Source organism: Sinocyclocheilus anshuiensis, unplaced genomic scaffold, assembly GCF_001515605.1.
Source record: "Sinocyclocheilus anshuiensis isolate Anshui unplaced genomic scaffold, SAMN03320099.WGS_v1.1 scaffold429, whole genome shotgun sequence".
Classification (NCBI taxonomy): domain Eukaryota; kingdom Metazoa; phylum Chordata; class Actinopteri; order Cypriniformes; family Cyprinidae; genus Sinocyclocheilus; species Sinocyclocheilus anshuiensis.
The window spans coordinates 447,468-471,711 of record NW_015539859.1 but is presented as its reverse complement, the minus strand read 5'-3'; the positions used below and the strand labels follow the sequence as shown (position 1 = coordinate 471,711).

General features: G+C 40.1%; 1 protein-coding gene across 3 annotated transcripts; it reads left to right on the top strand.

The window, feature by feature from the left end:
* The first annotated feature begins 1,221 nt into the window (after nucleotides 1-1,221).
* On the top strand, nucleotides 1,222-22,361 carry LOC107684883 (IQ motif and SEC7 domain-containing protein 1-like). Of its 3 annotated transcripts, none has more exons than XM_016481258.1 (13): nucleotides 1,222-1,384; nucleotides 6,749-7,028; nucleotides 8,322-9,454; nucleotides 11,423-11,584; nucleotides 12,105-12,227; nucleotides 12,471-12,637; nucleotides 12,794-12,933; nucleotides 13,131-13,160; nucleotides 14,473-14,598; nucleotides 14,726-14,825; nucleotides 15,386-15,547; nucleotides 16,670-16,837; nucleotides 21,859-22,361. In XM_016481258.1, exons 1-13 carry the CDS (start codon nucleotides 1,320-1,322, stop codon nucleotides 21,870-21,872), a joined length of 2,670 nt encoding a protein of 889 aa, XP_016336744.1. In that variant the 5' UTR covers nucleotides 1,222-1,319; the 3' UTR covers nucleotides 21,873-22,361. The 3 variants fall into 3 exon arrangements, with proteins under 3 accessions (XP_016336744.1, XP_016336745.1, XP_016336743.1); XM_016481259.1 differs by lacking the exon at nucleotides 21,859-22,361 and adding an exon at nucleotides 20,593-20,917; XM_016481257.1 differs by lacking the exon at nucleotides 1,222-1,384 and adding an exon at nucleotides 5,025-5,133.
* The last annotated feature ends 1,883 nt before the right edge of the window (nucleotides 22,362-24,244 follow it).

Genomic DNA, 24,244 nt, shown 5'->3' with positions numbered 1-24,244 from the left:
AACGCCCCTTAGCTGTTATAAATTCACTGTAAACCACGGCTTCTTGGGGCTTATTGCTTTAATGATGCCTTATAATGTAATGAAATATGTAGGGCCCAGTATACTCCATTAATAAGTTATTACTTTGTTTACTATGTTAAAACTAAATATATTGTAACATAAACTAATAAACTTAATGTGGTGCATATTTGTTAGTGAAACATAAATGAAACAGGTACAATTTCTGTAATAATACTAATAAACTGAATGTATCTTAAATACAAAATAACCAGGTTTATATATTTATCAATATTAAATATGAAAACAAATATGCAGGTTATGTAAATAAATATGCTGGTTATTTAAGTTTATTGTTTAAATATGCAGTTTATTATTTACATTAAGTGTATGTGTTTATGTTAAAGCTGTGTAATTTATGTGTAAATATCGCTTTTATGTTTTCACATAAATATTTATAATACAGATGGCAGAAATGACAGAAGTTTATAGAATAAGGGGAAACGTTTTATATTTATCTGCATAACTGGTGTTTGTAATGAGAAATAATAATTATTTAGTTTAATCAATAAAGGATGTAGATTTTTGTATAAAATCTATTTCCATTGATTCGGTGAACTGGTTTACGTGCTGTAAGGCTGTATGCTCTTACAAGTGTAACCATAAGAACAGAAAAAGAGAGAAACTGAGAATATAAGAAAAAGAATCAAGACAACCTCTATAAAGGCATGTGTTCACATATATATTCAAAGGAAGGTCACTGAAACAAGGTCAAATAATACTCAACGTCTTTTTCTCTCTAAAAACGTGCAGCATGTTTTTGTGACGCTGAGAAACAGTGTGCATTTGTTTTTTCAGAGTCTAAACACACAAAGCGGTAGACATGAAGCACATAAACACATGATCGTCCGAGCAGAGCAGCAGAAGCTGGAGAGTTTGAACAGGACAATCTCTCTCTCTCACTCTCTGAAAGGCTCTATTAATAGAGCTGCTTCCTCTTTTTCCCACTTGCATTCCACCGCCGCCCCGTGCAGAAGTCACCCTGTGAGTGTTCACTCATTCACTGGTTCCTTCCCTCTCTCCCGCCTTCTTTCACTGTACATCTGAAGCAGGGTTTGCGTTTCATAAGCTGTTGGCATCAAGTCTGTCGGTGGGATTCCTCTTGGTGGATGTGAGAGATAGACCTCGCCCCCTCATGCTGAGAGAGAGAGAGACAGGCTCGGTCTCTCAGAGCAGTAGAGCTGTTCTTGTGCTGAACTCAGAGCCCTGGAGCGCTCGGATCCAGTGATGGTTGAGTTGTGGACGTGTGTTCTTCTGCAGATATGTGGTGTTTGCAGTGCAACTCAGAGAAAACACAGTCTCTGCTTGAGCTGGAGCTGGACAGCTGGTAAGACTGGACTATAACTAGTGTTTGTGCGCAAGTTTAGGTCTGAACGAATGATTAAACAATGCGGTTTGATAATAGTGTAAAACGAATGCCATTAAAGAATATTTGTTTATATTGATGTATTCAGTGATGTTACTGGAAGTGGCCTTTGTCACGTTACAGTACATCCGAATTAAGCCAATAAATGTTTCAAAGTGCTGTAAAATAGTGGAATATAATGTGTGTATTGAAAATCCTGTGTATATAGAAGCTTGTGATGTGCTGTTGACGTGGTTTATGTAAATGTAGCACCGGTTTCCTTCATTCTGTGGTCCCTGTAGCAATGGTCATGTGTGCTGACAGAAGCATTGCTCTATATTTATGAGATGATCACATTAATGACGGTGTTTTTTTAGCCCATTTTTCAGGTCTCGAACACAGAGTTCTTAGAAAGCATGAACCTGAATATATTTGCGTTATTTATTAGTTAGAGATGTCCTCGGCTGAGTTTAGACATCTTATTCAAGACTTTCATGCAGAGCAGTGCTTTAAAGCTTCATGTTATGGTTTATTTATAATGTCCAGTGTTGTTGTGGAAGGTCTGTGCTTCTCTGTTAACTATTGGAAGGCCATGAGGCATTCGTCATTCTGGACGAATTTTCACATTAAAGTTGCTGTTTGTGTTTTTTATTACCTTTTTTCCCCTGTGATGATGGAAATCAGGGCCTGAGCTTTCAGTTCAACACTTGTGTGTTGTGTTTTTGTCTGTCACATGTCTGCAGTGCTGAGCTAGATAACATAACACCAGAAAGATCAGCAGGGAACGGCTGCTTCCTTTGCTGGAGGACACAGAACAGCCACATCATATCCTGTGCCAACAGCCCTGCAGCAAAACTACAAATCAGCAAACATGTTGTTTTTATTGTAACATTGGTGGTTATGTGATGCCTGTGTGATTTCTTTGGTTGAATTTTATCATCCAGTAATTCAATGACTAATTGCAAAATGTCTGCAAGAGGAGCTCTTATGTAGGATATGTAGTGGCTTCAAGAAGTATTAAAACTTTTATGTCACATTACAGTAAAACTGCAAGTGGGTCATCTGGTCTGCAGTGTGATGTAGGCACATATGGAAATCCACTTGAGACGACCAGCATGCTCAAACACACACTCCACACAGACACACACACAAATAACAACAACAACAAAAATGGCAAATGAAATTAAATAATTCTAATACCATCAGGGTTTTTTATCTGGGAATTTTGCATTGAGGTACTAGTTTGTTTTATTAATAGACACAGCTCCAGAACTGCAATGCAACGTGAGAGAACACTTTTTTTTCCCCTTCAGTTTTCTTGTGGAAATCTTTTGTGGTTTTGGTGGCCAATCTTAATTTACTGTTAGAAACACAATTCAGATTGTAGGGCTCTGTGAGTCTGTGAGACTGCAAGAGGAAATGACATTTAGACCGTTCTTCATTTCCCCCTCAATCATACAGCAGCTGTTCCTTCTTAATGTGGCCTATGATGGGGAAATGACTTCACTAGAAGAGCCTGAGTCACTCACGCTTGAGCACACGCACACTTTCACAGAGTTTTGCCAAGACTCAAATCACTAGTTTAAACCTTATTTACAGAGGCGTTCCTGGTGAAGTATCTACATTGAAATAGTTGTTTATGAGAACCTATTCAAATGTGATAAACATAAAATGGTCGATAGAATTTCTCTGGCTAATTTTGATGTACTGATGGAATATGAATTTCGGATTCAGATTGAGAGCCAGATTTACTAATAGCTTGTGTCAGTGCAAGCCCTTTTTTGGCATTAAAAAAGCTACTGTCAGGATTTAGTAAAGACGCAGTAAAAAATTAGCAATGAGAAGGCACGGGCACAGTTATTTTTGCAGCTGACCTAATTACTGTACATATGCTTTTGTAGGAGTTTCCCTTTCAGATGCAAAATTTATGGAAGGAGACTATTTAAAGGAATTATGCAATATGATTTACTACGGTTTGCAGTAGTTAGTTTTCTGGTATGTGCCATCATTTAATGCCCCCCAAAAAAGCATGTCTTAAGCCATTTTGTGCCTGTGTTGTTACACACCTGATTATCATCGGCTCTGCTTGTTTGCGATCCTATGCTAATCTGTGCTGCTCTTGGTAGGTTGCTCTGGTCAGTATGGAAATGCACTGCATTCTTTAATTTCAGTAGATCTACCACTCACATCTGTGCTTTTATGGGATTGCAGCTTACTCTGTTTTGCCCTGTTCAGTAAATGTGGCCCATAGTTTGTGATGGTACTGACAATTGAATCTGAATAGAGTCTTCACACACTAGAGATTGCTCGTATAAGGATAGAGGATAGGAATGCATAACATCCTTGAAGTTGTTGCAGTACATTGTAATTCCGTCAATTCGTTGGATCTGCCTCTCTGTCTGTCTCACTGTATGTGAGGACTGAATTAATTCATGCTGCAGTCACACTGACAGCAGTTCAATCACTGGGGATCACAGAGAGCTCGTGCTGTCGGTTGCTAGTAGACACTCATCTGTGTCACACGGACCTCTATGTGAACTCCTATTGGCCACCGCCATGTCGCTGATCATTTGTGCAAACTTCAGCTCTGCTTTGCAACTGTTGACACAAGTGACAAAAGTTGGTCAGTGAATGACAGGGACTGTGGCCATACTTTAAGATAAGCTAAGTTATCAACTAAATTTTGGATGCTGCATAATTATACTTTACATGTTAAAAATGTTAAATCCTATATATGTTGCAGTTTAGCAGTAAATGCACACTGAAATTCTTCCCCACCTCAGCCTGATTTTACACGAGCAGCATGGTTTCTAAACGGTGTGCTGGCGTTTGTGTTTGAGCACTGGCAGGCTGGCCACCCGCGAGAGAGAGGAACGTGTCAGTGTTTGCCAGGACAGATGGTGCATGAGATTCGGCTCGAGAGATATTATACAAGAAGTGTGAATTTCACTGTGTCTACAGCACATCTCTATGACTGCATGTACTCTGTGTGAATGTGTGGACACGGCACTCATCTTTCACCTCTAGTCCCTTTTAATGCATCACAATGAGTCATAAACAGTTCTGTACTGTATTGTATATAAGGTTGAAAAGTCGATTGCAAGCACTGATATTTCAATACCAATGCTATTTTTACTACTACTTACTAAAGCTATGACTAGCCTTCTAGCATTACATTTGATATCATTCTAAAAAAACCTGATCAACAGAATAATATATTCGTTATTATTATATATTTAATTTTCCTAACTTAAAAGACTGAAAGTATATTATATTTAAGGATGAAGCATTGCTAGTGTGTCTTTTGATTAGTTAGAACAGCCTAATAGTTGTATTTCACTTGCTAAGGTGTGCTTAGTTGACATTTGCCTTCAGCCGCTCCCGCTGCATTGTGAGGTCTAGTTTACAGTTGTTTGTACAGTGATGCATGTGACTAGAGGCATGACAACCTCAAACTAGGAGGAGGAAGTTGTTGAAGGAAGTTTCTTTTCTGCATTATTTGAGTAAAATCCTGTGCATGCAGGCGAGTTCGTGACTCTACGCCGAGCGTGATGTGCTGTGTGTAAATGATTGGTTTCATCAGAGCAGACTTTGGCTCTCTGCAGGAAACTGAGCTGCCCTTTGAACTTGTGGCTTACAATGGCAGATAAGCAGAAGAAGCTGAACTTCTTTGGCAGGAGATCTTTCTTTGGACAACATTCACGTCGAAATTCTGCAAAGAGTAAGAGTTAGTGAGTAATGTTCATGTACCTAAATATGGAAAATATATACTCTGACTGAAGACTATAACAACTTATCCACAGACACATCCCTGTTGAAAAAAACAGCATATGCTGGTTAGGTATGTTTTGACGCTGGGATGCTGGTTTAAGCTGGTCCTTTGCTGGTTTATGCTGGTCCTTTGCTGGTTTATGCTGGTCCTTTTGCTGGTTTAAGCTGGTCCTTTGCTGGTTTATGCTGGTCCTTTTGCTGGTTTAAGCTGGTCCTTTGCTGGTTTATGCTGGTCCTTTTGCTGGTTTAAGCTGGTCCTTTGCCAGCACATGATCAGCATAAACCAGCAAAGGACCAGCTTAAACCACCATCCCAGCGTCAAAACATACCTAACCAGCATATGCTGTTTTTTTTCAACAGGGATGGCTCACTTACTGAGTTTGTGTGCTAAGCATGTGCTAGATAGATGTACAGACCATCAGACAACTCTCTTAACTTGATCACTTGAGTTTATTTGCGAGAATTTGATTGAATTCATTCTGATTAGGCCTTTAAACAGCTGACATAATTATTAGTTGTAATGTGTCATGCCACTGCTTTTTCCTTTAAGTTTCAGCTATCACACGTGAAGATTTTTAATCAAGTCTGCTCTCAGAAGTTGTTTGTTCTGTTTATATTTTCTTGCTTTTGCCCCTAAATGGTTGGATTTTGGTTAGAATTTTTTTATACATTTTCTACCAAAAAAACTGTTGCTAGGGAGTCTCTTTTTGGTTGCTAGGGGTTTCTGGCAGGTAATAATGTGGTTGCTTACTAGACCAAATCCAGATGGACCCCACCAGGTCATAATGTCTCTTTGAAATATCTCTTTCCCTAGCAAGCACCACTAATATATCTTGGCTATTTAATATTTTTTGCTTGCTTACGAGTTGTTCAAATATTAACAGCGTTTAATGAAACATGCATGTTTTTTGTTTATTTGTGCCTAAAAACTGTGTGTATAATAGCTTTAAGGCAAAGTCGTGATTATTAATAAGTTTACAATTAAATTTGTTCTAAATTTAGTTTGAAACTTAGAATCAAGTGCAGAAGCACATGGAGTGCGTCCACCCCTAATTGTTTCTTTATACACTGTTATCTTTTTAAATTGAACAATGAAGGCTGCATTCGCATAGATCCAATCTTTTGACACGTATGCAGTGTGCCACCTGTTTACTTAAGTCTCACCTGACTGCCAAAATATACTGACAGCAGCACTTGGAGTAGTTCTCACAAGTGTTGAATATGAGCACAACCAAAGGTGATGCTTTATAGCATGCCAATGCTGTGAACATTTCTGTAGTGGCTTACAAATAGTCAGAACACTGCATCTAATTCTGCAAAGGAAGAGGAGGAAAATTGTATATCTTTGCTTTGCAGTGATCTTAAACAGCATGATTTATGTAACTTCACCTGCTAATGTTGACGGAATTGTTACATTATGCCACAGATTGTTCCAACAAGAAACTTCACTGGCGCTCCACTGACTGTTCCATCATGATTCTGAGTGTGTTGTTAGTGAATGTGACCCATTGAACCATGTAAAGGTTGTAAATGTGTATTTTTACATTCATTAATTTGCCTTCTTGTCTTGACTAGTGTGGAGGGGGGTGTTCAAAACAGCGAGCCCGGCCCTTCCCTGGACACCAGCACAGGATATGACCGAGGCCCTGTCACACACAGTTCTTCCTTGAGTCCGGAGCAGTTTGAAAGCCCAGTGTACGGCCACAGCGTCCAGCCAGGCCCTCAGCGCCCGCAGCGGCCCAAACTACAGCACTCTCAGTCCATCCTCCGCAAGCAGGCAGAGGAGGAGGCCATCAAGCGCTCGCGCTCCCTCTCTGAGAGCTATGAGCTCTCCACAGACCTGCAGGACAAGAAGGTACAGTGTCAAATTAATAGTGGACCAGAGCTTTGAACCAGCCTATGCTGCATTGCACAGTTTGCACAATCATGATTATCAACAACACAACAACATTGTGTGTGTGTTTCAAAAATTGGGTCACACTTTATTTTGATAGTCCACTATTTGAATCACACACACAAACACAATGTTGTTGATAAAAAGTAACTTTGCATCTACATGCCAACTAGCAGTCATTACAGTATTAGAAGACTGTCTGCTTAATATCTGCAAAAAATATTTTGATGATTCACAACACACATTCTACTGACTGTAAGTAACTTTGCAAGTACATATAAACTTATTCTACTAATACTAACCCTAAACTAACAGTCTACTAATACTCTAATGAGAGTTAGTTGACATGAAGTTGAAAATTAATGATAGTTAGTTGACATATTTGCCAAATTATGGTCACACTTTAGTTTGGGGACCAATTCTTGCTATTAACTAACTATTAACCTTGACATTTGCCTCAATAAACTCCTAATTTGCTGCTTATTAATAGTTAATTGGGTAATTGTTAAGTTTAGGTATGTGTAGGATTAAGGGATCTAGAATATGGTCGTGCAGAATAAGGCATTAATGTGTGCTTTATAAGTACTAATAAACAGCCAATATGCTAGTAATATGCATGCTAATAATAAGCAACTAGTTAATAGTGAGAATCGGTTCCTAAGCTAAAGTGTTACCAAAATTTCTTACACTATAGTTAGTAGAATGTCTAAAGTGGACTATTAAAATGAAGTTTATATTGTTTATACAATTTGTGTTGTAACTTCTAATTAATCCTAACTGGTTTGTTATGATACCGTCTTAATCATATGTGACCCTAGAGCACAAAACCAGTCATAAGGGCCAATTCTTTGAAATTGAGATTTATACATCTGAATAAATAAGCTTTCCATTGATGTATGGTTTGTTAGGATAGGATAATATTTGGCTGAGATACAACTATTTGAAAATCTGCAATCTGAGGGTGCAAAAAAATCTAAATATTGAGAAAATCATCTTTAAAGTTGTCCAAATTAAGCTCTTAGCAATGCATATTACTAATAAAAAATTAAGTTTTGATATATTTACAGTAGGAAATTTACTAAATATCTTCATGGAACATGATCTTTACTTAATATCCTGATGATTTTTGGCATAAAAAAAAAATCGATCATTTTGACCCATACAATGTATTGTTGGCTATTGCTACAAATATCTCCCAGCGACTTAAGACTGCTTTTGTGCTCCAGGGTCACATATGTTTCTTGGTTTTCTAAGGTGGAAATGCTTGAGCGGAAATACGGAGGCCGCTTCATAACCCGCCATGCAGCGCGCACCATCCAGACAGCTTTCCGCCAATACCAGATGAACAAGAACTTTGAGCGCCTCAGGAGCTTGATGTCGGAGAACCGCATGACCCGCAGGATCCTTCTGTCCAACATGAGGATGCAGCTTTCCTTTGAGGGGCCTGAGAAAGCCCACGGCTCTGTTTTGGAGGGGAGGCGAATGTCTCTCCTGGACGACGTCAGCCAAGTAGGAGGCAGTATGGTGCAGGCCGGAGAGATGGTTCCAGTCATTTTGGAAGCCCCAGAAACTCAAAACGACTTGACAGACACAATCACAGAGCTAGAGGACACTTTCTCAAGGCAAGTGAAGTCGTTGGCCGAGTCGATCGATGACGCATTGAACTGTCGTAGTCTGCACAAAGAGGAGATGCATCCTGAGCAAGCGCTTTGTGAAGAGGGCATGCAGCCGGATGATGAGCCCCATGAGCAGCACAAGCTGGATGAGATCTGTGACGTGACGCTCTTCATCGATGAAGAGGAGCTCTCTCCACTGGTTCAGCCTTCCAGCTCCGCATCTGAGCAGCGCATGCAGGCTATCGGTTGGTCCATGGACGCCAAGGAGGACAAGGTGGACACGGACACTCCTTCCCTCGAATGCCAGGGGCCAGAGTTACCCCTGCTGACCATCGAGCCTCCCAGCGACAGCTGCGCAGATGTAAGCGGTCGCTCTGAGCATGGTTTGCTCCAGCCACTAAATATTCACGAACAGACTGTAGCAGGCCCCCGGGCAAGTCCCAAACCAGTCGCACATGGACTACCTCCTAGAGTCCCCTCGCTCTCTGGAGACGAAGAGCCGCTTCGACACCGGCAGCTGGAGAGCCACCTGGCCACCAACGGCAGCCGGCAGAGCAAGTCCGAGTCAGACTTCTCAGACGGAGACAATGACAGCATCAACAGCAATTCAAACTCCATTGACACGATAAACTCAGAATTGCCATCTAGAGACGAGAGTCTCAGCAAACAGACCTACCACAAAGACACTCGCAACAGCTGGGACTCTCCGGCCTTCAGCAGCGATATCATGCGCAAGAGACAATACCGCATTGGCCTCAACCTCTTCAATAAGTATGTATTTCAGTCATTACACATAAATATTATATTTTTATATTTTATTTTTATATTTTCCTTCAGCCTTATCTTTTTTATTATTATTTCATTTGTTTTTTTAGGTGTATTTCCACTAATTTTATCACCAATTTTATCGTAATTTAGAATTAGTGGGACTGTAGAGGGAATTATATAATTTTCACAAAACTTTGAACTTTCAAGAAATCACATTTTCACAGTAGCAGGCCAGTGACTGCAGGATCTTTAACTATTACTTTCAGTTCAGAATATGCAATTACAGCCTAGCAAACCAACAGTCATTTATCCTAAAACATCATGTTATTTATGTGCATTTTTATATAACTATGAAATGCCACAGCATAACAGAAACTGTAGAAACATAATCTGCCACGAAAAGGCATTTTAGACTAAACTAAACAGTGAAAGCATGATATTTCAATGTCAGTAAAAGCAAATGTAGTTTTAATCTTTGTAAGCCAATAAAATCATAAGGGGATGCAAATTGTTTGAAAAACAATAAATAAAAAGAAAATATAAAAATTATTTAATTACAGATAAACATTATGTTCCATTTTAAAGCTTTTGCAGTTCAATTTATCAAATAACTCAAATATTAAAGGGGTCATATGATGTGATTTAAATTTTTCCTTTCTCTTTGGAGTGTTACAAGTTATTAAAATATTAATATTTTAATATGGTGCATAAAGAAGATCTGTAAAGTTGCAAAGACTAAAGTCTCAAATCCAAAGAGATATTCTTTATAAAAGTTAAGAGTCAGCCACGCCCCCCTAAAACGGCTCGTTCTAACACGCCCCCACATGTCTACCTCACGATGTGGGAAGATTTGCATAACACCGCCCAAATATTCACGCAAAGAAAGAAGGCGTAACTTTTATTCTCGCTGTGGTATTGTTGTTGCCGCCGCCATGTCGTGAATGCACTGTGTGTTTCGTTGTGAAAGCGAAACTACTTTGTTTGGTCTTCCAAAAGAGGACGATATCTGCTTCGTCATGCCTGGAGCTGATCCGTGCTGGTCGCTGAGGGAATACTTCAACTTCGTGCTGTGGATCGCCGGATTGGCTTTCACCGTGTACGAAGCAGAGTCCAGCCCGGGGTCGTCACATGTGGTTGCCGCAAGCCCACCGCCTCTGCTCACTCTAGCCCACCGCCTCAGCTCACTCTAGCCCACCGCCTCAGCTCACTCTAGCACACCGCCTCTGCTCACTCTGATGTAACATTTCCGTCACACGCTTGAGGTATTCGGCCAATCACAACACACTGGATAGCTGGCCAATCACAGCACACCTCGCTTTTCAGACCGATGAGCTTTGTAAAAATCGACGCGTTTCAGAAAGGCGGGGCATAGAGGAGAAACAATAATGTACAGTATGTGGAAAATAATGTGTTTTTTGAACCTTAAACCGCATAAACACATTTCATTACACCAAATACACAACATAATGTTCTTTTTAGCAACATCATATGACCCCTTTAAGTTCACCATTCAGGCTAGTCACTCAAGGAAACACAGATTGCACTGAGAAAGCTGAACAAAAACAGATAACAAAATGGAAACAAGTAATCATTATTATTATTCAGAACCATTATTTGATGTTTTCTCTAACATATAATCCTGCTCACTCTCTAATTTCCAGACATGCACAGTAATGAAAGTGTGTGTCAAATGTAAATATAAAAAAGAGAAGTTCTTGTATTCCACACTGGAGTGAGAGTACATCATACAAATCAAAACTGTGTGTGTATGGTGTTTAGCTTTTTTCAGAGGGACTGTCTGTGGTTAACACACAAAGATGTCTTATAACTCTTAGGACTTTTTTTTTTTCAAATAATGTTTTGCATTGCATTCATGTTTCCTTTTGCATGCCTTAAACCGACTATGATGTGGTATGATTTTGAGTGTTCAGTAGGATGAGAGTTTAGCCTCACCTGCTGATGTACTTTCAGAAAGCCAGAGAAGGGCATCCAGTACCTGACGGAGAGGGGCTTTATTCCTGACACACCTGTAGGTGTGGCCCACTTCCTGCTGCAGAGGAAAGGCTTGAGTAGACAAATGATTGGGGAATTCCTCGGGAACAGACAGAAGCAGTTCAACAGGGATGTTTTAGAGTATGTATTCACATTTTTCTTTTTTTTTTTTAATTCATACGTCTACGTTTTCATAGTTTATAATTGCCACTTTCCACAAATAAAATACACACAGGTACAAATTACAGACGTAAATCCCATGCAAGTCCCATAAATCCCAAAACTAGCTCACATAAATATTAACCTATCATACAGTAGCTAGATTTAAACACATCAGATATCTAATTTGAACAAAGTGACATCATTTGGACCCCTTCTGGTAAGACAAGTAAATAATATCATTGCATTTTGTCCATTGTTACACAAACCGTGTTGCTGACTGTGTTCGTCAAGATCAACCATTCAACCCTGTAACTAAGTAAACAAAGTAACATTTGTCACCTAGCTACTTGCAACTCTTTTGCTCCCAGTCATATTATTCAATTTTGTTTTTCACTGATAATGCATTGAACAAAGACACTTTTTCTTGTACCCTGTTCATGCACATTAGCAGTTGTCATATGCAGCAGGCATGTGTTGACATGTCGTGTGTCTGTTGCAGCTGTGTGGTGGATGAGCTGGATTTCTCAGTGATGGAGCTGGATGAAGCTTTGAGGAAATTCCAGGCTCAAATCCGGGTTCAGGGCGAGGCACAGAAGGTGGAGCGCCTGATCGAGGCTTTCAGGTGTGTTATCACATCACAGAACATACATCTAGCGTACAGACATACACTGAACAATCATTCATTCAGTAGAACTGCAGATGTTTATTTTTTAAATCATTATGAAGTGTAATAACTTAGAAATGACAATTACACAAGGTAGAAAGATAAACAAGCAGCACTAGATCATTTTCATTGCTTCATATTGTAATGTTTGCTAACATGATTGATCAGAGTTACAGTGATCTGTGGTGTGTCTTTGTTCAGCCAGCGCTACTGCATCTGTAACCCTGATGTGGTCCGTCAGTTCAGAAACCCTGACACCATCTTCATCTTGGCTTTCGCCATCATCCTCCTCAACACAGACATGTACAGCCCCAACGTCAAGCTGGAACGAAAGATGAAACTTGAGGACTTTGTCAAGAATCTGCGAGGTTTCGATTGAGACACACTGTTGTTTTCATGCTAATAAATGAGCTGACATTCACAGCTCAACTGAACACTGGATAGATAGGGAAACAAAACAGATACATGTGTAGTGTTTATTGTATACCTCAGCTGTAATGGCAGTCTTGTGTATGTGTTGGAAGGGGTTGATGATGGCGAGGACATCCCTCGGGAGATGCTGGTTGGGATTTACGAGCGGATCCAGAAGAAGGAGCTCAAAACCAATGATGACCACGTGACTCAGGTGCAGAAGGTGGAGAAACTCATTGTGGGCAAGAAGCAAGTAGGTTCAACATACTACTGCTCTATGAAGATCCAGACTTTTGTTTTTAATCCCCAGGCAGAATTTCAGAGATTAAACACTATCCATGTAATTACTGAGGATAATGAGTCTATCAGTTGTAGTATAAGAGGTCTGATCATTCTTCAACAATTCAGATACGACACATTTGAATCTTGACTTTTCCTCTTACATTACAGATGGGATCACTTCACCATGGCCTTGGATGTGTAAGTATACTTCATGATGCATATATACAGCATCATTACTCCTTTACTTCACTACTACAGGCACTTTGCATCTATCATTTTCTTATCTGAGCCTAAAGTCACACTGCATATTTTGCGCTGGATGTAGAACATACAGTATTTAAATACTGATACAGTAGGTATAGATTTGGTAACAGAACCAAATATAATCTGACATTCACAAAAAAGTCACTTCCAAGAGTTAAAAGCTGAGTGAAATGCTTGTGTCTGAGTGTGTGTGTGTGTGTGTGTGTGTGTGTGTGTGTGTGTCTACAGTAGTTAAAGGGATAGTTCATCCAAAAAAAAAAATTCTGTTGTCATTTACTCACCCTCAAATTGTTAGAAAAGTTGTTACAACAGAAGATATTTAGAATAAAGACTATAGAATACCCGAGACGTGTCACTCGTATAGTTTTGAATGGGGACAAATGCAACGCTCAGTATAGCCACTCTATCGAACGAAGCCCCGCCTTCTGAATGAAAGAGCCAATCGCTAATCGGTAAAGTCAGTGCATCACTGCAGCTGCCGTTAGAAGTCCCGGTTGCTACAGAAACAGTCAGCGCTCTGAGACGTGTGCTTAGGACTGCGCATGCGCACTGGCTGATCTAGCCTGAAAACTAAGCTCTTTATAACGCTATTTGAGCAAAAGAAACAGCATTTATGAGACAGTTGTCAGATTTCATTGGTGATTTCAAATATGAAATTTAATCTTAAGCTTAGTGAACAATTTTGGAGAATTGTATGTTTCCCCATTCAAAGAGATAGGAGCTGCACTTGCATGCCCGAGAGGCGTTTCAAAGATGGCCGCCGAGTGACATGACTTGTCTTAAAGGGACTTTGTTTAGAATAATGTTGGTAACCAAACAGTTGCTTGTAGCCATTGACGTCCATAGCATTTCCCCCCCATCCTATAGAAGCCAATGGCTACCGTCAAGTGTTTGCTTACCAGTATTTTTCAAAATATCTTTTTGTGTGTGTGTAATCAGCAGAAAAAAGAAACTCACACATGTTTCTGTGTGAGTAAATGATGACAGAATTTTCATTTTTGGGTGAACTATCCATTTAAATTTGTCCTAATAGGCGAGCTAAATCTGACAAAGCTTCCTCTTTTTGGGGACATCCTCATTTGTGAAAACAATATTTTTAAAAAGTAAATAAAGTGTAAGGGTGTGTTAGGTTATAGTTTTATAACTAGGTCTATATAAAAACAATAGAAGAGAGAAAATATCATAGCTCAGCGTCAGTGGAAAGTCCCCACCGTGATAGAGAAGCAAACGTGTGTGTGTGTTACAGGTGCTGTCTCAGGCCCATCGCAGGCTGGTGTGCTACTGCAGACTGTTCGAGGTCCCAGATCCCAACAGACTGCAGAAACTGGGGCAGCACCAGCGGGAGATCTTCCTGTTTAATGACCTGCTGGTGGTGAGAGATCAATAAGATACACATAACAAATGATATTAGCACGTTACCACATCTATTAAAGCTAAACACTCAAATATCTACACATGTGCTGATGCTGATCACTGTGATCTCTGCAACTTTGTGACAGGTTACCAAGATCTTCCAGAAGAAGAAAAACTCAGTGACGTATAGTTTCAGGCAATCTTTCTCTCTGTACGGGATGCAAGTGATGCTCTTTGAGAACCAGTGTAAGAAATACGAACACAGCCAATCTTTCTGAATGGAAGAGCTATTAAAAAGTGGCATAAAAAAAAAAAGGAATCAATAATCATTTTTATTACTTCAACCATTGTAATGTAAATTAACAAATAATTTCTCAGATAGATAGACAATAAGTATATATACTTAAAGTTGCTGCAAGTGATACATTTATGTAGTTTCATTCAGTGATTTATTGACATTTTTGATTTGATTGAAGAAATTATTCCTTCATTTCATGGCACTCTTAGTCCTTTGTAATTGCTACATGTAACCTAAAGGCCAATTCACACTGCACTGACAATCACCAGATTACAGTGCGTCGATTCTCAGACATTCAAGAGCTGCTTCAGCATGTTCAACCGGTGAAAACAAGATCCGACAGACGCCAACAGACACACTGATCAGACAAAACCTGACGGAGTGCCGTCAATGTGGTGTGAATTAGCCTAAAGAATCCAAATAAATACATAGTTAATTTATTTCCCTTCATATTGCTTTTATGCCGTAAAGTTGAAAAGTTGCTTTCTCATTTTTCGTATTTTCTCAGTCTATCCAAATGGTATCCGGCTGACTTCAGCCATTCCTGGTGCAGACTTCAAAGTCCTGATCAATTTCAATGCTCCCAACTCTCAGGACCGCAAGAAATTCACCAGCGATCTGCGCGAGTCCATCTCTGAGGTCCAGGAAATGGAAAAGTACCGGATAGAGTGTAAACAGACCTTTATTCTTCCTCATCCTCACCGCTACCAAACCAGGTTTCTTTGAGCTGCCCATGTTAATGTAGTTTTCAGACATTGCTGAGCATCAGTAGAAGTAACAGATGCAGAATCACAGTTTTTAGGATTAAAGAGAGGAAAACCTCTTTTATATACTGCAAAAATCTGAAATCTTCATGAACTTCATGAAATCTGTGAATTCACAGTCATGGACTCATTAACATATGATTGTCCATATTTACATATTGATGCATATTCAGCTTTGCAGGAATGCGGTTACTCATTTCACATGCGACAAGCTCATCCAATCATATTATAATGCTCATTTACATGTTTGATTGGAAGGGTCAGACTCAGAGGCTACGTTCCCAAATCAGAATCCCAGTGTGGCGCAAATCAGCTTTTTTTTGGATGACCATATAAACATTCAAAATCTATTTTCAATTCCGATCCGGGCCACTTTCTAGTGTGAAAATAAATCAGATATGCGTCTGATTTCTTGCATTGTGACTCCTATATGAATGTCAGATCAGAATTTGTGGCATTTTTACATCTAACAACATTCTTCGAAATTTTTTCCCCCTATGTTTAATTTCTCATTTGAGTTACCATTTTTCTCATTTGACTTATTATTTCTCTCTCTCTCTCCAGGGCCATCTGATTATATGCTAAATATGTTTTAGTATGTTATGGGAAATAAAGCACATTAAACTGACATTAGCTTTAAAGGGGTCATATGATATGATTTCAAGTTTTCCTTTCTCTCACTTGAGGTATTCGGCCAATCACAACACACTGGATAGCTGGCCAATCAGAGCACACCTCGCTTTTCAGACGATGAGCTTTGTAAAAATCGACGCATTTCAGAAAGACGGGGCATAGAAGAGAAACAATAATGTACAGTATGTGGAAAATAATGTGTTTTTTTAACCTTAAACCGCATAAACACATTTCATTACACCAAATACACAAAATAATGTTATTTTTAGCAACATCATATGGCCCCTTTAATATAGAGAAGTATGCTGTATTACTCTTGCATGTTGTCAACGTACAATGTTATTTTGGAAATGTTTGCTATACGTTTGACTGTATGTGTGTTTAAATGTTTGTAGCTGAGCTGGAGAAACAGAAAGGAGTGGTCAGACCCAGTATGTCGGGCCTAAAGAAAGAGAGCGGAAACGGCACCATGGGCCGCACTAGTCTGGATGACACGTATGCCATGGGGGAGGGGCTAAAGCGGAGCGCGCTCAGTAGCTCCCTGCGTGACCTTTCTGAAGCAGGTGAGTTCAGTGGATCTGATGTACTGATGAACAGATTTGCCTTTCTGGTCAGCAAAACCAGAAAGTACATTATGTTTTGTTTGTTTGATTCCCTATGTAGAATGATATTCCTCAAGTTTAAACATTTCTTAAAGTTTCTTAAACCTAATCTTTCCACATATAAATATATTACAAATTATTTTTCACTGGTAGCATTAGACGCCTGCAGTATGGGTCCTACAGTGTTTGCAGTTTGTATTCACAGAACGAAGAAAAAAAAGGATAGCACACAAATGTTCATCCGTGGTGTGAATAGGTCCAGTGTTTATATTCTGAATCGTTTTTCACAAGTAACATTTAATCATGGAAGTGTTAGAATGGTGTCCTGCTCAAATGATGTGTTATTAAAAGAATATTCTGGGTTCAGTTCAGTTGAACAGCATTTGTGGCATAATATTGATTAAAATAAATCTGCTCAGACTTAGGAGGTTCTAAAAGCAAAAGTAATTTTAGGGTTTAAGGTGTATAGGTGTCAGGGATTCATCACAGTCACTTCAGTCACCATCCAGAATAATTACCCGATCACAGTCACCTGAGTTCTGATCACCCGCACCTGCTGTCACCAATCAAGCCACACTACAAATACACACACAGCACAGTCACTCACTGTCCGGTCTACCGTTCACTCCTACGAACTGCTCTGGACTCTCTCTGCCAAATTCTCCTAGAACGAATTACCTGCTGTTCCTCCCGCGATCCTCCAACGACTCCTTGGAAACTGTTCCACGATCTCCAACGTAACCGGCATCCGATCCTCACCATCAGAACTCAGATAAGCACCCTGGAACCATTCACTGTGTTGACACTCACCTGCCTTTAACTCACCTATTCCAGTCATCCCCTTACCCAGTCAATAAACCATCCTGATTTGCACTTACCTGTTGTGTCTGGCCTTGCTTTGTGACAATAGGGTTTATACATCGCTAAATTGTCCAATAAGCAGGTAGTTAGTGATTTAAAACCAAAATCTTGTTAAACATATTGTTTTCTTCTTGTGGCTACACAAGTGTTTTAACATCTTTGGATTGACCTAATTAATTTCCATTGTAAATAATTTAATGTAAAACTGCATTCGCAGCTCATGGGTTTTCCTAGTGTCACTCAGTTGTTATTGGTAGACTGCAAATCAGGACTTGTTCCACAAAGGACAAGAGTTTGCAGACGATCCAGGACTTGCGTACAATGAACTTCATGCTCAGGATGTGGCGTTTCAGGATGTTGGAGAATGGAGGTTGCACCCTCAGACTGACAGTCTTATTTAGCTGAGGTTTAAAATGGCTTTCAGCAGAACATCCCATTGCCCCCTTTGGTTTTCTCTGTCTCCTCCATTGTTCTGGCACTCTGTATTCTTTCCCGCTAATACACCTGCTCCCAGCAGTTTTGATGAGAGTGCGGGAAGAGTCCAGGTAGATCCATTTCAGCCTTTCCCTTTTGGTTCAGTGGTGACGCTCCTTGGGAAGTGTTTTTCTGCAGGTGCGGCCTCAACTACATTTGTACAAGAAGTGTGTAGAGGGTATTGCTGCTCAGTATGTCCCTGTTAATGGTGTTTCTTTGGGGAGACACTCACTTGTCTCCTGTTTCAAGCTTAGACATCTAAGGCATTTCCAGCCTTCTTTTTTCCATCTTGGGAATTCTCTTTAGTCTTCGAAGGTTTGATGCCTTCTCCGTTTGAGCCATTCGAGTCAGGAGGAGTTTTGTTAGTGGCCCTGACATCTCTCAAAAGGATTGAAGATTTGCAGGCTTTATCTGTGAACTCTTGTGGTTCTTCTTGTTGGGGATTCCTTAACTCTCATGTGGGGCTCCAGGACTCTTGCCATGGTGGAGATGCCCTCGACACCATGGGGATGAACGATGGAGACGGAGCCAATTGAAGTGGAGACCTAAGCACAGACGAAGAGATGGAGACCTGGGGTGACACCGGAGGCATGGGGGGGCCAAGACGAATCCACAGGCTTGTGGGACCGAGGAAACGGGGGCCCGGCAGGCTGGTATGGATTCGGTGGGACTGAGGACCAAGGTGGATCCGGAGGGAAGGAGGAGCCCAGCATAGGGATTGAAGGACAAGGTGTAGCCAGAAGACTGGAAGACCGTGGTATAGGCAGGTCGATGACTGACCAAGCTGGAACCGGAGGGACGAGGGAGCCTAATGGAGTCTGAGTACTGATGGACCCCGGTGGAGCTGTGGGAGCGTGAAGCCAAGTAGTAGCTGAAATGTCAGAGGACTGAGGGGAAGCCAGAGGGTCAACACTCCAAGGTGGGGCTGGCTGACAGGAAGCCTAAGGTCGATCCAGGTCAGCAAATGAGGAGCTGAAGGGCTGAGTGAAGCCAGTGGAGACAGAGCCAAAGAATTGGGAAGCTTAGGCAGAGGAGGAAGGAGTGGGAGGCAGGGTGGGGCCAGCGACAACAAAGACTCTGAGCTGGGCAGGACCAGTGGAGACACAGGAGATTCTGAGCTGAGTGGAACCAGCGGGGTCAGGAGAAACAGGGTATCATCTTCTTCCAAAACATAAAAAAAAAATAGCTCAGAGGCCAGCGCCAGCTCACCTTCAGTGACGAGAGTGTGGGTGGAGCTTCTTTCCATACCCTCGAATTCCACAAGGACTCCCATGATGACGGACGATGTTGCCGGCTCATACACCTGGTCAGACGTTTCATGAGGCTCAGGGTCTGGGGAGATGGCAGCTCCAGTCGCATGGTTCACTTGTGTATAGCAGCAGGTTTGGGATCTCCGTCTGCAGTGGGCTTCAGATGGCTCAGCTCTGGATCGAGAGTGGGACTGTTGGTAAAGGCCAATCCATTGTTCACCAGCACCCACTCCACAAACATGGCGAAATCTTCCCTTGGCCCATCCACCGGAAGACGGGCCTTGGACCACTCACTAAGTCATGGAGAAAAAGACACACAGCAAGCAGTCCAGGAAGTGAGTCAGGCACACCAGTAACTGGACGGCTGGCAACTCCATAATCAAAAGGGGAAAAAAACACTGCAAGTCAATGAGTCAACACTCATTGAGTCAATTCTTCTCTTGTGAAGAAGTGCATGAACACAAGAAATTACAAAAAAATGACTTCAATCGTAAATCCAACCCGGAGCACTCTGGAGAATCACTGGGAAACACAACCACACAAAATATAGACGAGAACAGACAAAGGAACTGAGGAAACAGGGCTTATAAAACAGGAACATAATCAAGGTAAAACAGCAGGTCAGAAGGAACTAATTACCAAACAAGGAAACTAAATGGGAAACAGGCAAACAGAAAGAAAACTGAAATGCAGAGGAGCTGTCAGTACCGATAGCCTTGTGGGCTGTGTGCCAACATATAACACCATTGCACTTTGGGCGTCCCAAGTTTGAGTCCTGTTTTGCCGACCTTTTCTGATCCCATCCTCCAAAAAAAAAAAAATTGCATGTAATTTTTTCAGGTCAGTTTGCATTACAGCAAAAGCACAAAAACTCTACTTCAGTGTGCTGTGTTCATATTGCATTGAAACTGCTCTTTCAGTCTTAAGTATTTGTGGGCATCATGTGTCTTGGCTTGTGTGTATTTGCTAAAATGGCTCATGAAAGGCAGCAGTATGCACAGATGGAGTATACACAGCAAACTGGCAGTCAGTTACTGTGGATAATGACCCAGAAAGTTCAGAAAGACTCAGCGTGCTGTGTTACAGGTGTGATGTACACCTCTAATCTATGCTACTGCATGTCTCGGTCAGGCAAGCATGAGCGCTGTACCAGTGCAGGATCTCTAGACAGCAAATTAGGAGTAAGTAGGCAGTGGGAGGGAATTATTTGATTTGATAATGTGTAATGCACATTTCTTTGCACCTTCTGTGCTTCATGGGTTAAAATGGTCCATTGTTTTCTTTATTGTAACATATTTATTGATGCCTAACCTGCCCGCCTGCTCACATGCATGCATGAACTGTTCGCCTACTGAAACTGGTGCTTGTCTGTAAGTACAGGTGCTCAGAAAGACCTGGTGCTTATTTTTAAGCATGCATGTTTTTTTGCAAACAGTCTGATGATGGCTTCTTTATGTTCACGCAAGTCTGTTATTTTAGTTCTTTTTTTAAAGGGGCTTTCACTTGTGTCTGTTAGATGGTTGATGAACCTCACACATACAGACACTGAGTGAAACTTTTTTTTTTTTGGAAACATTTTTACCCAAGTTGCTCTTCTTTAATCAAATGCCTGGTGTCCCTGCAAGTCTCATCGGACCATGCTGATTGGACCTTTGAAGACTGAGTCAAATGTGGATTTCAGTCTGGTTTGCATTGCATTATATTTCATGCTTTCACAGAATTGTCTGGAGTGTTTTTTCATTCATTAAAACAGAACCATAGAAAAAAACAGAGCGCATGTATTTTATATACAGGATTGTTCATGCCTTTTGTAAACACGCTAAAGGGATATGCAACTGCGCACAACATTTTTTTGACCTCTCACAGGAATGATGCATTTTATAGATGCTGTGTGTAAATTTAAAAAATAAAGGAAAATTGTCTCAAAGTTGTCTCAAATTGTCTAAAGGAAAAGTGTCTCATAACACTTTTGTCACACAACTCCAACAGTACAGTTGCAATAATGAAAGTACAGTGCAATAATGTAATACCAACACTCTGAAGGACAGTCTCCAATTTACTACCAGTTTCCTGTCAAAATGAAACAAAAGCATGCATGTTCAGATTACTATGACTACAGCCTGCAGCGAAGACCGTCTCAATAAATTGGCATGATTCTGTTCAGGCTTTAAAGGTTGATCCCAACTCTTGACCAGATTTAGAGCTGCTAAAACAGCATTTAAGTGACTGATATAAAAGACAACTTTTCATCAATGATTTTTTAAAAACCTAAGGAGAAAATGAAAATAGGAAAGCAAAGCTTCTGTAAAAGGGTGCAGTCATTGACATGTCTGTATTTACTTCACTTGTTGACTTGAAGTGTAAGATGAATGGCTTTAAACACGCCTCTCCTCACAGGGCTCCATCTTTAGCAGTCTTCCTCTGCATCAGAGAGAACCTTCCTTCCAGAAGCATCTGTTTCCTGACAGACACAGCGCTCCAAACTCCAAACTCGGGTCACTTTTCGACAGCAGTCACGAATCCTCCACCGTATCACCGCTCCCCACTAGTGCGGCCTGTACCTCTTCAAACAGCTTTCACACGCGCTGTGCAATAACCATCAGCCCCAAAACAGAGAAGAGCGCGCTGGTGTGAGCTTTAAACAGACACGTGATGAGCAAAACCATACCAGAGCCATACCAGCCAATCCCAACAGAGCGGCGCATGTGCAAAAACAGCATCTGTGTTTGATGTCTCTCATACTTATAGCATTCTGCCTACGGGTGTATGTCACAAGATTAGAATTCTGACAAGAATTTATCATTTGCATAAAGAATACCAAGGACCATTAAGAAATATTGCATTGTAACTTAGTTTTCGTGACACATTTTGTCTTACTGTAATGCATTTTAAAGTTATACTAATAATAATAATAACAACAGTATTATTATTATTATTATCATCATCAAATAGTTTTTAGTCTGTTCCTGGAAAACATAATAAAACAAACATTTTTCAATTAATATTAGCATACATTAAAGCCAGCAACCATGCTGCACAAATATTTTTACATTTAAATGATACATTTTTTTTCACATTGCAGTGATATAGTTCTTATAGGAATTGCAATTTTTTATTATTATTATTATTTATTAAGAAGTGTGTTTAATTGTGCTTAATATCAGCAAAAAATCTTAATGGTCCTAAATATGGATTTTGTTGCCTTTATGCAAAATATGAATATTTTTTATTTGTATTTTTTTTTTCCTGACAGGTTTTTTTGATCCCCTTGACGGGTTTCGTTAGATTTGCCCTGTGGAGGTTTTAAAAACATACAACAAAATAGTAGGTTTGCCTGTATTCACGTTCATTCAAACTAGCAGAATGAGAGAGTAGATGTTCTAACGCTGTATTTGTTGTAGATGACAGCTCTACATTTGTCTTAACAATCATAAATGAACGTGCCAATGACCATTGCACCCTCTATGTTTCGTGTGTAGTACAGTAGTGTAACTGAAACCATTGTAAGCAAAAAGCGATGTTATAGAATACTGTAAAACATGTATTCACAACTTTTTGAGAACAATATCTTGGTCAGTTTGAATTGAGGTCATATTTAAAGAAGTAGGCTACTAGAAACCTTCCATTGTGATCTATTATAAAGCACAAATGCAGTATTATGTGGCACTTTGAACTGCTCTACTACAGTGAAGTTGTACAGCATTATATGAATCTTACAGAGATGTTAAAAATATGTTTGCATGTCTGGAGTAACTTTTTAAATAAATTATTCAGATTTTATTATTATTTTCATATTTTTCTTTTCCTTTGGAGGAAAACCCTGGACTTCTGAGGGTCAGTGACGGAATTATTTTTCTATATTTTATGGATTGTTCTTGTTTGTTTTTAAGTGCAACATGTCTGTTATGATGGCGTGGTCATGGCTGGAGCATCTTTACTATTACTTCATCAGAGTGGCGTATAGATTCTCATCGAACAAGTGTTTTTACATTGAAACGTCAAAGTGATCGGCTAGGCTTTAACTGTGATTTGTTATTGATGTTGTTCTTGGGTGTTTATTTATTTTTTTTTTTTTTTTTAGACAGTCCAAGCTTATTTAAGTCTTCCAGAGAAAAGCATTCAGTAGTCTATTGTTATCACATTTAACTTTGATTTTGATTGAGTGCATGTTTTGGATTTGAGTCTTTCGTTTTGGTGGCATGCACTGCTAAATATTGGTCTTTCATCATATAGAGCAAGTTATTTCATTTTCGATATTTTTGAACTCATCTCAACTCCAGATATAAACATGCTGTTAGCAGATAGTCTTGTCCTCTTGTGATGATCACATGAGCCTCCATGCTCCTAGAGCTCTCACTGGTCAATCCAAACATTATCAGCCGTTTATGGTTTACAGCGCCAGTGATGCCTGTTTTCATATACACAAGCATTTGCAAGACAAAACACTTGTGGATGTACTTCTCAGCCTAAAAGCCAGGCTGATTATTGCACATCTTCAGTTGCTTTCAATCACATGCTCTAAGGTAAGTCTTACATCCATTATCCATACAGAATTGAAGAGAATGCAGACATTTTAAGTGTGGCTGAAGTTGCACATTTTGGGGTCCCTGTATTGGCATCCTTAACAAGAAAGTACTGTAACTACAAACTTTTTGCATAATGTAGAATCAGGCATTTCTGCTTAAAGGTCTGCCTGTTGCCATGACTTTTTCAATTTTCACATGTTATTTTAAGACTTTTACCAATCTGTCCTTCCCTCTGATAGAATCCAAAATGCTACTGA